At 34.6% G+C, this 14,174-nt stretch overlaps 1 protein-coding gene across 15 annotated transcripts in view; it reads left to right on the plus strand.

Annotated features, from left to right (window-relative positions):
• EPS15L1 (epidermal growth factor receptor pathway substrate 15 like 1) overlaps positions 1-14,174 on the plus strand; it is a 149,774-nt gene that overhangs the window by 44,489 nt on the left and 91,111 nt on the right. For 12 of the 15 annotated variants that reach the window (XM_056822291.1, XM_056822293.1, XM_056822294.1 and 9 more), the window contains 3 exons: positions 5,284-5,445; positions 7,556-7,753; positions 11,579-11,743. In XM_056822291.1, coding sequence (XP_056678269.1) covers positions 5,284-5,445; positions 7,556-7,753; positions 11,579-11,743 — 525 coding nt within the window. Of the gene's footprint in view, positions 1-5,283; positions 5,446-7,555; positions 7,754-11,578; positions 11,750-14,174 lie in introns of all 15 variants that reach the window. The other 3 variants (XM_056822292.1, XM_056822305.1, XM_056822299.1) reach the window with 1 other exon arrangement.

Genomic DNA, 14,174 nt, shown 5'->3' on the forward strand with positions numbered 1-14,174 from the left:
TTCATGAAAAAAACTTTTCTATTTCATTTGACTGAATTTATCCATAATATTTTTCATTGTCATATCTATATCTCCTTTTAAGTTAAGAATTTACCTCTTGGCCTTGGCTATGAAGAGCATCAGATCTGGTTCTCTCTACATTTTTTTATTGTGATCTTTAATATTCAGATAGCATGTATATTTTTTCAGTTGTAATATATAATCCAGGATATTGGTCTAATGCCAGTTTCTGCCAGATAGTAGTTCTCACTGCAACTGTTATGCAATAAAATCTCCTGCCAGGAGTTTTATATTTAGGGGTCTATTATAACTTGATTGTTGTATTCAATTATTTCTTATTCTTGTTTAGAGAGAAAGAAATAAACATTCATATAGTACCCATCATGTGGCAGGCATTGTAGTGAACTCTTTTCTGTTTTTGTTCCAAATATCCCATTTGATTCTCACAATCCCCTGTAGAGATAGGTACAATTATATTATCCCCATTTTTCATTTAAAGAAACTGAGGCAAACAGGGTAAGTGATTTACCCACAGTCACATAGCTAGTGTCTGAGGGCACATTTGAACTCTATGCCTAGCACTCTATCCACAGTGCCACCTAGCTGCCTCTGTATATCTAGCATGTTCCTTGGATCTACTTTTCTATTTTTTAAACTAGTATCAAATAAATTTGGTGAATTCTGCTTTATAATATAGTATGAGGTCTAGAACACTATAACCCCTTTATTTCTACTTTTTTTTCATTGTTTCTTTTGATAATCTAGATATTTTGTTCCTTCATAAAAAAATGTTGTTTGGTACAGCTCTATACATTAGTGTCTTGGAGTTGAGTTAGTGTAGTGCTCAATCTATAAATTAATTTTGGTAACATTGGCATTTTTATTATATTTGTCCAGTCATGGACATTGACTATTGCTCCATTTTAAAAAATTTTGTTTTAAAATGATTGAGATTGATTGAGAGCTACATATGGTTCTCAGATATTTTGTGCATTTTGTAGTTACTTTGAATGGGACTTCCCTTTCTGTTTTTCTCTCCTGAGTCTTTAAAAATTGCTATGATAAATGCTATAGTCTTTTGTGGAATTATTTTGATCCTACTGTTTTTCTAAAGCTATAGTTATTTTACTGACTTCCCTCGGTTTTCTAGATAAATTGTCATGTCATCAGTCAAAAGGGGCAGTTTTATCTTCTTTCATTATCTTTGTGCTTGAATTTATTTCATTTATTGCTCTTGGTAACATTTCTGTAACCATGTCAAATGATAGCAGGGAAAATCTTATTTTATTCCTGTATTTGTGGCAAACATGTTTCATGTTTCTTCATTGAACATAATGTGAACTTGTGGTTTTAAATGGGCTTTTTTTTTTAATTAAGAAAATATCCTTTTAGGTTCATGGTTTTTCAAGTTTTTAAGTACAAAAAGTTTTGTATTTTGTCAAAGGTTTTTTTCTATATTGAGGTAATCGTATAGTTTTAAATATTTTTGTTTTAACTTTTATCAGTTGTTTTCCTAGTGTTGATCATGCATTTTAAATAGAAAAGTTTTCTGTATAGGCATAAAATAATTAACCTCTTTGGGTCTGTTTTATAAGTTTAAAACATGAATGAATCATGGGCACATAAAAGAGTCAAATGCTTTGTGATAATTAGCAAAAGCAATATACACATGTGCCCTCAGGAAACTTTTTCAGTGACTTTTTAAATTGATCATAAATTCTTCCTCACAACTTAGGGATTTTTTGATATATCCTTTTTATTTGACCCATGTTTTCTTTCATGAGCTTATTGATGTTTTTTAGTGACACAAACTACAAATGCTTGTTAAAGTACACAAACACATAATCATGTAGTTGAAGACATTGCTGCTATTTTCACCTTTAGATAGGAGATCTATGAGATATTTTTGTTAATAAAGATAGATTCAGACTTAAACTGAGAAGCTACTGAAATGCTTCCCTAGTCATTCACAAGCTATTGTGAAGCATCTGAGCCAATAATTATGGATTTTATATGCCTTTTCACTTTTGAATATTGCAGAGAAACTAGAGTTAACTATTTTGTTATTGTTCATTATGTTAAAACTCCATACTTGTGTTTGTATGTTGGACTTGTTGAGACAATAGAGATGACCAAAATTTTCTATGTCCTCTTGCCTCTGATTTCTTTATTTCTCAAGTCTCTACAATAACCTTTTTTATTGATATTGAATTATTTTATTCTTTCTACTGCTCTGATTCTTATATTACCTTAACCTTTTGACTTTTTTTAGTTGCTTAATTAAAAATTTCTGATATGCTTCCTCCTACCCCCAATTCCTTTCCACATTATTACTGTTTTCTCTAATTGGTAATATGGCTTCAGATTTTCTACTTCTTTTAATGTCTTATTTTAATAACTTCTCTTCAGTAACTCTCAAGTAATTATGGTGATGTTTTATTAGATTACCTTACCTCTACTGTTACATTTATAGGTATATTCAGGTCTTGGAATGTTTTACAATTTTTTTGTCATCTTCTTTGGGATAATGTTTGCTTGTGGTGGTTATATAGATAGCTCCCTCTGTCCTACTTTCTCATTAATTTTCAGTATCTCCTGTCTACTACTAACTGCTTCTCTGCTACCTTTTAATACTCCCATGTTGTTCCCATCCTCAGAGAAACCCTCCCTTGATCCAGCCATCTCTGCTTGCTGTTCTATATCTTGCCCCTCTTTTGTGACTATCCTTCTCAAGAAGGCTCTCTATAATAGGTGCCTCTAACCTTTACTTTTCCTTCTCTTAATGCTTTATGGTCTAGCTTCTTACCTTATTATTCAATTGGAACTGTTCTTTCCAAAATTATCAGTGATCTCTTGATTACTAAATTGAATCATCTTTTTTGAAATCTCATCCTTCATGACCTCTCTGCAGTGTCAGTCACCCTTTTGTCCTTAATTCTTAAGTCCTTTAAAAAAACCCTTCATCCTAGGTTCAAATCTGGCCTCAGACACTTCCCAGCTGTGTGACCCTGGGCAAGTCACTTGACCCCCATTGCCTACCCTTACCACTCTTCTGCCTTGGAGCCAATACACAGTATTGACTCCAAGACGGAAGGTAAGGGTTAAAAAAAAAATAAAAATAAAATAAAAATAAAAATAAAAAAACCCTTCATTCCAGGTTTTCATGACATTTGCTCTCTCCTGTTCTTCTTCCTATCTGACTTCTCCTTTGTTGTGTCCTCATTCTAGATTTATCATATAATTGTGGGTGTCTCCTAAAACTTACTTAGTCCTGGGCCCTATTCTCTCTAAACAATCAATCAATAAACATTTATTAAGCAGTTGCTAAGGTGATCTTATCAAATTTCATGGATTCAGTTATCAACTCTATGCCTCACATCTCCAACTACTTGTTACACATTAGATGGAATATTCCACAAATATCTTAAAACTTAACATGTTTAAAACTGAACTCATTCTCTTCCCCCCCTCCCAACTTTTCCCTTTTCTGAGCTTCCTTATTACTGTTGAAGGTACCACCATCATCCTAGACCCAATATCTTTGACTCCTCATTCCCTCCCATCCCAATTCCATTCTTTTGACAAGTCCTGTTGTTTTGCCTTTGCATCATCTCTCAAATATGTCCCCTTCTCTTCTGACTCTGCCACTACCCCAGTACAAGCCCTAAAAAATGCACAAGCCCAAATCCTAATGGAGAATGGGCAGGAAAGCTGCATTCTGGGCATCAGAACATCTTGACAAAAGCAAGTTAGAATGTCAGGTATATAAAACAGGAAACAGAGAGTTTGTATTATAGCAGAATGCAGCTTTCCTGCCCTTTAGAACTCTCGACTTCCTTCAAGGTCAAGCATTGCTACTGCTTGCTTCATAACCCTTCTTTCTCAGGGCATGGGCATGTGCCCCTGATTCCACCCAGGATATATGACCTAGAATGATTGTGAAGCTGCCACTTGGCACCTGTCTCTGTAACCATTCTCTGGTATGGTTCAAGGACATCATCTTGCCCTAGGACACTGTCTCTCCCTGGGTATTGGTGTACTTTGAGTGTAGCATAATCCAGACCGGTTTCTGTTCCTAGTGTTAGCAGATCTCTCTTGTCTCCTTACACTTATCTTGATTGAACCAGTGACTTACTGTGACTTTTTATGGATTTCTCCATTAGGATTTGGGCTTGTGCATTTTTTAGATCTGTTTGGAAGATCATATGTAGAAAAATTCACTGCACTGTCTCTTGTTGCTCTGTCTCTGGAGTTCCCCCTTAATGCTAATGCCTTCCTCTGAGATTAACTTCTGTCTCTTCTCTCTTATTGTGCAACTGATTATATTTCTTTTCCTTCATTATATTGTGAGCTGAGACTCTTTTCTGTATCCCCAGTGCTAAGCACAAAGTAAATGCTTAATAAATGGATGTTGCATATCCAAGAGAGAGGAGAATGAAAGACAATATTATCAACATTATAACATCTGACATTTGTATATCTTTAAACTTTTTGAAGCTTTTTACATATTTCTTGCTGATAAAGTAAAAATGGGAAAGAGATTTGGTGAAGAAACTGTTTCTTCAGAGGCAGGTAGGTGGCTTAGTGGATAGAGAGCTAGGCCTGGAGACAGGTTCAAATGTAGCCTCAGATACTTCCTAAATGTGTGACCCTGGGAAAGCTACTTAACCCCAATTGCCTAAGTCATATTGCTCTTCTGCCTTCTGATACTTAGTATCAGTTCTAAGACAGAAGGCATGGGTTTATTTAAAAAAAAAACTTTCTTTAGATGCTAGCTAATTAACTACTTCCACTGTTCTTTGTTATTAAACCATCAGAACTGTTGGAAGTAGGTCAGGGGAGGAAAAATTATTTTCTAGCTTTTAGATTTTTCCTCACCCATGGCTCAAGGCTAAGCCAAAGTTTTGAAAAATAATAATATTATATGTTACAATATAATATTATATAATAAGAACCCTCTGGATAATGTACAAAATGGATAACGTACATGTAGATTGTTTAATTGACTAAGGAATTTATAAATTGCAAAGATATGCCCCATTGATTGTTTTCTTTAAGTTTAATTAAGCTAATTTTTGTAGACCAGTCTTGCTTCTGTTAGGTCTTTTGTGGAATTTCTGAAGGATTTCTGCTTTTGCTTTGGCTACCAAACTGCCTCCCTAAGTTTTTTATGCAGGAAATGATGCCCACATCATAGAGCCAACTAATGAGATTTAGGATAACAAAGAAGCCATTTCAGACTTGCCCACTCTTCAACAGATCAATTTGTGATATTTTCCTTAGGAGTTGCAGAATGATTTAGACAGAGAAACGAGTAATTTACAAGAATTAGAAGCCCAGAAACAAGATGCTCAAGATCGCCTTGATGAAATGGATCAGCAGAAAGCTAAACTTAAAGATATGCTAAATGACGTAAGGCAAAAATGCCAGGAAGAAACACAGATGGTGAGTGTTGATTTATCTTTGAAATATTTTGTCTCCCTCTTAAAGGCTTAACATGTAATTAATCCATCCTACTTCTTGTTATAGACTACACCCCCGAAATACGATTTCTTTGAGAAAAAAGGATTACACACTAAAAATAATTATGTAAAAGTACTTGAACATTCAGATGCCTATTTGGTCCTATTTGTGTGGGTATTCCCTCCACCAGCATAGATCCCAATCAATAAACATCTTATCCTGTGGAATTCTTTTCCATATCTTTCCTAAAGTCCTTCATAGAAAATCTATCCAGAATACCAGAGGGCTTCTTTTGTTTTTGAAATCTTAGGAATTCATTTTGGGCTTGAAATCTTGATCTTTTTGTCTCTTATTCTTATAACATGATCAGCCCGCATCTTTTCTCTGACATATGTCTGAAAATATCTTTTATTATTTACAAATACTTTATTAAAGCACAAAAGGTTTTTTCAGTTAGTTTCATTCAGTTAAAGATTTTATTCACACTTATCAATACTGTCCTCAGCTGTTACTTTCATTATAACTTTCTTGCTAAAAGCATAAAATCTAAACCCAGATTTTACATAAACCAAATTTGGGGAGAGAAGTATAGTTTATATTCACACAGATCAAGCAAATGATCTGTTAACTTTTTCTCCCTCCCAAAGCTTTCTTTAAATAGTAACATTTTATTGTCTGTTTGAGAATATAGTGTAGCTTGGTGTTCAACTCTGGCATTTAGTTCAGTTTGATAAGTATTTATTAAACTCCTTTTAGATTTAGAACTCTGGCTACTGGAGAGAAAAAATTTAGGTAAGAAATTAGGGATATATCACAAAAGTAATCATTCTTACAATTCTATCCCAGTGTTGGGAATATATCCTTTAGGTCAAGAATTCTTAACTTGGGGTCCCTAGACTAGAAATATATGCATATACATGTATGTATGCAACTATTTCACTATAATTGATTTCCTTTGTAATCTTATTTTTTTCATAATATTTCATTTTCATTTTTCATAATAATTCATAAATAAAGAATATTTAGTTTCATGCATTTAAAAGCATTATCCTGGGAAGCAGTCCATGGATTTCACCAAACCCCCAAAGGGATCCATGATGCAAAAAGAAAAGAAAAGGTTAAGAATCTCCACTTGAATTGTTCAAGTCCTATTTGTTACCTGTCAGCTATGTGCCCTGGGACAAATGACTCTCACCTTCTTGAGCTTTTACTTCCTGTTTTGTAAAATGGAAATAATATTGTCCAGTAGTAGCTATCTGACCAAGGGTGGAATAAGCATCAAATGAGATATCTGTATGTTATGTAGATTTATATATAAATGAATGTATGCAGAATGTTTTCTAAGCCTTAAAGTATCATAGAAATGTAAATGATGGATTTATTATTTTTTACAGGAGTATACATGTTACAGTGGCATTAAGATGATATATTTGAGGAGAATATAAAATAATTTGAAAAACCTAAAATATTTGGGGAGATATATGTGAGGAGAATATAAAATAATTTGAAAATCTAAAAGAAAGAAAACTAGTGGGCATGGTGGCACATTCCTCTAGTACCCATTAAGTGAAATTTGACGCTGGTGTATCTTTTGAGCTTAATAGTTCTGAGCTGCAGTAGAGCTAAATTGATTAACTGTCCACATTTAAGTTCAACATTAATATGGTGAGCCCTTAGGAATGAAGGGACTATCACATTTCCTACAGGAATTAGCCTAGGACAGCAACTGAACAGGTCGGAGCTCAAATAAGCTTATCAGAACTTAAATGGGCCCCAGGAGCAGCCCTGTACTTTCAGCCTGAGTGAAACAGCTAGCCTTTAAAAAAAACACACCAAAAAAGACAAGCAGCATATACAGCTAAATGGGGGGGGGTGGTGGTGGTGAATGTCTACAGATTCAGAGATGAATTGAACAGAGAACAGAATGGGACACTAATAAGCTAAGCTTAAAACATTTTATGTAAAAATTCATTTTAAGGGCAAAGAGTTATAAATATGTTTATTTTGCTTAAAATCTGCATGATTTTCATTTTAGGTTTCAACTTTTTAAAATTTCATTCTGATCTTAGAACTATGTTGGAATTTATTTCAGATTTCATCATTGAAAACTCAGATTCAGTCTCAGGAATCAGATTTAAAGTCACAAGAAGATGACTTGAATAGGGCCAAAACTGAATTGAACCGATTGCAACAAGAAGAAACCCAACTAGAACAGAGCATCCAAGCAGGGAAGGTTCAACTTGAAACAATAATTAAATCTTTGAAATCAACACAAGAAGAAATTAATCAGGTACTTTCACATAATTGTACTTCATTCTCTATATAATTGCAAAGAGATATTTTATGCCAGAAAGAAATGTTGCTGTTGACATCTAATTTTGAATTGTTGGGAGTGAAATGTGATTGAAATGGCCCTGCATTTAGAATCAGGAGACTTGGGGTTGAATTTGAGCTGTGCTTCTTACTTAACCATGAGACATTCCCTTAACCTCATGGAACCTCAGGTCCCTCATTTGAAATGAGATAAAAGATAAAAAGTAGTGCCTGCCTCACAAGAAGGTGAGGTTAAATGAGGTGATGTCTATGAAGCACTTTACAGACTCTAACAGATTATATAAATGTCACTCTTATTACTTATATATGTGATCTTAGATGTTAATAATAACTAACATTTATGGCTCTTCCTTAAGCCCTCTTCTCTGTTCTCCTTCTGTTCTCTCACTTGGTGATCAGCTTCCACTATTTGGACTGGTACAATATCCTCTTAACAGATTTTCCTACTTTAGCTCTATCCCCCTGCAGACCATTCTCCACTTAGCTGCCAAAGTGGTTCCCCCCCCCCCTTTTTTTTTAAAGAATTTACTTCAGCTAACAAATGCATATATTTTCTCTCTTTTTCCCAACTACCTCCCTACCCCTACCCCGTGGGGGATGGGGGGAGAGGAAAAAAACAGAAAAAAACCCATGATAACTAGTAGATATAGGCAAAAGTGGTTGTTCATTCCTATGTGAGCCATGTTATTCCCCTGACAAGAAACTTCATTGGCTTTTTAATTACTTCTAGAATAGGAGAAAGCATTCACCCCTTTGTTTGGCATTTAAAAGAACACTTAACAATCTGATTCTAGCTTATATTTCAGAATTACTTTTTCTTGTTTTCCCACATTAATGCCACATTCTGGCCAAGCTGGTTTATTTATTCCCTGTACATGACATTATATCTCTTGCCTCTATTCATTTGCACAGACCCCATGCCTGGAATATATTTCTTCCTCACTTCCATCTCCTTTAATACCTAGGTTCCTTTGGAGTTTTACTCAACAGAACCAAAACAATTTATATAATAATTGTAAAAACAACTTTGAAAGGTTTAGGAACTCTAATCAGTGATGACCAACCACAGTTCTAGAGGCCACATGATGGAGCATCCTCTTCATCTTTTGACTAAGAAGTGATAAAAATGACTCATTTTTAATAGACTTTTTTTTTAATGTGACCAATGTAAAATTTGTTTTGCTTTGACTATGCATGCTGGTTAGAAGAGTTTTTCTTTTTTCCCCAGTGGTAAGAATTGAGGAGATAAAATAGATTTTTACAAGTGGCACCTCCTACATTTTTCTGATCTACCCAGGTCTTAGTGCTCCCATTCCTACTTGATACATTTGTATTTACTTGCATGAATTATATAGAATATAAGCTCCTTGAGGGCTTTTTAGCATATTAAAAATTATTAATAAATGCTTATTGAATGAAGAAACTTCAGAAGTTATCTAGTCCATTCTTTCCCTGATATCATGAAATTCCTTCTATAGTATCCCTACCATGTTGGGGATTCTTCCATGTTCTTCCAAACACCTGCCTCAGTATCTGTGATGAGGAGCTCAGTACCAAGTTGGGCAGCCTGTTCCATTTTCAGTTAGCTCAAATTATTAGAAGTGCCTGCTTTTACATTGACCCTTAAATTTTTTTTTTGGCCTTCTTATAGTTTCAACCCTTTAGTCCTAATTCTTTTATACAGAAATTAGTAGAAAAAGTCTACTTGCATTTCTTGACCTTTAAAATGAGAGAATATACAAATCACCTTAGAGAGTGTTTAAGAGAACTTTGAAATTTAGAAGAATTGAGTTAACTCTTAGCTACTCACAAAGAGATGTAGCATAAGAAAGAAAGATATACCACTTTTGGTTTATTCTGTTCTCAGTTTCTTTTTCTGGTGATAATAGTATGGACTTTTTGAAATAAATAGGTGATAGTTCCCCTCAAGTAGTTAAGGACATACCTGACACTTAGTGATGTTCCCCATAAATTTATTTTAAACCCTTTTGAATTTCTTTATCTTTAGCATATTATGATAACTTTCCCAGAGGGCTAAGCTAGGCTCAGTAGTAGGGGTTGATTAGGAGACGTGTCTTTGTTCAGTGTAAGGAAGAACTCTCCAACAATTAGAATTGTCTGACATGGAATGGGCTTTTAGTGGAAGGAGAGGGAATTCCAGATTACTGCAAATATTTAGTAAAAGACTTATCTACTTGTTGTAGAAAGGGATGATTTTTTGTATCAGTTAGATGGTGGCCTGCATTTCCTGGTTTAGAGTTCCTTTCAGTTTTGATCATCTGTTTCAATGATTTTTTAGTGGCAATTTGGACTAGATTGGATAAACCCAATAATCCTTCCCTCAATAAGGCTCCTACTTCATATCGAAGAAGCCTGTTAACTTTTTGTTCTTTATAAAAAGACTTGTAAGAACATTATTGCATTTTCATTCCAAGTAGAAGGTGTGATCAAACTCAATAGAAATGAGATGATTACTTACTTGGTCCAATTTTCACTTATACTCATATTAATTTTTCAGGGTACAAGTAGTCCCAATTCCATTTCCTCCAAATGATTCTAAGTGTCAAAAACTGATTTCTTCTTTTGTGCTTTATCATCATGAGATGGAGGTGACTCTGGGTTCTCGAAGGCTGTTCCAGTGGAATCAAAGCCCTGCCTAGTCCTACCACGCTGGAAAAATTTTGAGAACAGACCTAGTGAGGATTTGTGTGTCTTTTGTCCAAGAACCAGCCACACCAAGCACAGTAGGCTCATCACCAAAGGGCTGGCCACCAGGTGATTTTTACTTTTGGCCATAGCTACTCATGAAACTGCCTACCAAGGAATAGAGAAGTTGTGATCTACATCAGTTGAATGAATACCCGGACACATGAAATCATAGAGTCTTGAAGAATTGCCTTCTAGTCACAAGTGTAAAAAATTATATATATTTCTTTACTTAGCTCTTTCTATGAATTAAATCTATATTTGGGGTTCATATATAGTTACATATATAAGTATATGTAATTATATGAATTTTGCAAACATGATGATTCCATTCAGACAAATATATTTTATGAAGTGAAAGTTGAATTTACTTGTAAAAAAATTAGTAATTTTGGAATATATACAGTTTTCTTTATTTTCAAAGATCATTTGAAGAATCTAGGGATTTTTAGCATAATGGAAAAAAGATGTAAGGATGAGGCATAATCCCCATCTTCAAATGTTTGAAGGATTGTTATATGGAAGAAGGAGCCGACTTAATTGGTTTTGGGCCATAGGGGAGAATGAGTTCCAGTGGGGAGCCACAGGGAGGAACAATTAAGTCTTCTTTAAAACAGAATGGTATCATAAAAAGAATTCTGAATTCAGAGTAAAAGCCCTGAATTATAGGGTTGACTCAGCTATACTATGACTTGTTTAAATTTCTTAACCTTTTAGGACCTCAGAGTTATCACCTGTAAAATATAGAGTTGGAATAGATACTCTCTAAAATTCATTCCAGTTCTACATCTTATCCTCTAAGAGAATGAATAGCCCACGTTGTCTAGTAATTGCCTGGGCAATCTCCTTTGGTAAAGTGTCTCTTCAAACAGAGGCTTCTGACTACTTGTCAGATTCTGGTTGGGTCTCAACTGGATAACTTGAGGTTCTACCTCCTGCTGGTTAAAATCCTGTGCTTTTTGTCTTTATCCTCCACATTGTTGGGGTCCAGATTTCAATAAGAACTTACAGCTTCTCTTTCATTTTGTAGACTCTGCTGGGCTTATATAATAGTGGCTATTTTTCTCTCACATAGGCAAGAAGTAAGCTTTCTCAACTTCAAGAGTGTCACCAGGAAGCCAGCACAAGTATTGAACAGTATAATGAAGCACTGAATGGGATTCCTGGTGACAGCATGACCAACTTAGCTGACCTTAATGAAGGAGCCACACAGAAAGAAAAAGGCGGTTTTGGAGCTATGGTAAAGGTTGAATAAAAGTAATAATTAAGATTTACATTTTACAATGTTAATAGCAAACAAGTTTATCAATTTGTAAATTATGTCTCATTTTGATTTTTGTAAAGTGAAGGTCTTTGGTAGTGGTCTTAACTTCCACAACCCTTGTTGCCTAGTTTTTATTACCATATTTGACTTTGTAGTTGTGAGTGAGAATGACATGTAAAAACTGTTTTGAAGGAACCTCACTTGCAATGCAAGTATTTGTATAGAGACTCTCACTAAATGTCTGGGGTCCTTCAGTAATGTGTCTGTTTGATTTAACCAAAGGTGGATACAAGTATTTTCTCTGCTGAGCCTACTGCTGCCACGTTTTCTGTGATAGATGCTTTCTGTAGGAGTAGCATCTTTAAAATGAAAACCTAAGATAAGGTTTAAGGAATATGGCAATCAGACTTTAGTCATAAAAAGAGAGAACCTCCTAAAAAATATTCTGTGAGTGAAATGATCATTTTTCTCCCCTGTATCACAGTCATGTTCATTCTGCTAAAAGAGCATATCTGGGGAATGAGTGGTTAGTATTATTCTACTCACTTGCAATGTTTGTATTGTTTAAGAATTCAGCACTTTATTTTAAACTCCATGACTACAGAGCAAATATCACAATGTTACCTATGTAGGCTTTTAGTTCTTTGTGTTTACTATTTGGTTCCAAGGATGCTTATTTATATCCAGAAGGCATCCCTAGATAACAATTTTGCCCATTTATTGCATAGTTTCTAGATACCATACCTGGGAAGAAACAAGATTTTCTGTTTAATGCAGTTACTTTTGTGCTATTGAAGCAAACAAAATGAAAGCAATTGGTCTGAATTGGTGGCTCTTGGCTCTACCATCCTTGTACTTTTTATGCCACATCCTTTTATTTAATGTTACTACTGACTTTCTTTTGGGGCTCCAACTCCTGTCTATTTCTGGCCTCATTTGTTTAAGTGGTTCTTTTTTTCTTGAAATAATGCAGGCTCTTTTTCCCTAAACATTCCTAACCTCTTAATATCAATTTAATTCTTGACATTTTCTTTGCTATATAGCCATTGAATTTGGTCCTATCTAGCAACTTAGGGAGAGTGATCTTTCTCTGGTTCTCTTGCACAGTGCTTTTTAGTTTTCTCATTTACCTCTTCTCTCTAGCTACTGCTTGATGCCCTAGCATTCCGTCTCTACTACCTCTTCATTTCATTTACCAGTTAGCTTTCTTCTTATAGAACTTTCAAAATGTGATCCAAAGTATCTTTGAGTTGTTCCACACATTTTTATAGGTCAGTATTTCCTCAAATAAATCTTTATGCTACAGAATCTATTAATGTTGCCTTAAATATTAATAGTTATATTTGATAAATTACTTGAGCCAGAAGTTTAAATCTCTACTATTCATTACTTGTCCTGTGTATTTTCCCCCAATTTTTATTTTTAAAATTGCATATTTTATTTTGTCTAGTATACTTAACATTAGGCCTTTGAACTGTGGTAATTAGTTAACTTTTAAGTATCACTTCTGCAGTATTTTGCAAGATTGGTTTTCGTGGGGGAAAGAATTGGAGTTGACATGGCAATCAGCGTGCTTTGTAACATGGCCAACTTTCCTCCCCACAGATTTTACTTTTCTCATTATTTTTGTTCATCTTTAAAGTATAGCTAAGTTTACATGAAAGTTAACTAATCTTGAGAATGTTTATGTCATAAATGTTAAGTAAAAACTGCCAGTTTTTGAAAAACAAAAGCAAAAAACAACAAAAAACCCAACAATTATCTTATTGTACAAATACAACTTTAAAAACCTTATTTGTTTGTTTCTGTTTCTTAATAAACATAGTTTGAAAAGGGATTTTGTTTACTACTAAAAATGGCGATTACAACTAATCAGAGGAGAGGCATCTTTTAATTCTCATTAAGATTTTGGTTCTAAGGGAATAAATAACTGAAAAAACCATCTAGCATTGTCTAAGCAGAGTTTAATTTATACTTCCTCAAAGTTGCTATTTATCCTATTATTTCTTAAATTCAAGTATTGTTATCAACTTCAAGTAACAAAGGTTTCTTAAAACATTATTTCTTTTCTCTTATCTGATTACACCTTCCACTGAAATTCTGCCCCCCTGCCACATTGTGGCATTGGGTCTACTGGGGACCCTGGGTCTTTGATGGCTATTTAGCAGTGCACAAACTCTGGTGGGCCTGCCAAGCTGGGGAAGCTTCAGCCACGAACCTGGCACTGGACTGTGCCTCTTGTCTGGAGAATAACCTAGACAAGTGCAGAGAGGCTCATCACTGCAAGGGCTTGGTCCCACAGGAACTCATGGAATGTGGAGACATTGAAATCTGCAGAAGTGGAGGGAAATGACCCTGCTGATGACATCCTAAAGCTTTCACATGATCTAATTCTAAGCATACTAGT

The sequence above is a fragment of the Monodelphis domestica genome, chromosome 3 (assembly GCF_027887165.1).
Source record: "Monodelphis domestica isolate mMonDom1 chromosome 3, mMonDom1.pri, whole genome shotgun sequence".
Classification (NCBI taxonomy): Eukaryota; Metazoa; Chordata; class Mammalia; order Didelphimorphia; family Didelphidae; genus Monodelphis; species Monodelphis domestica.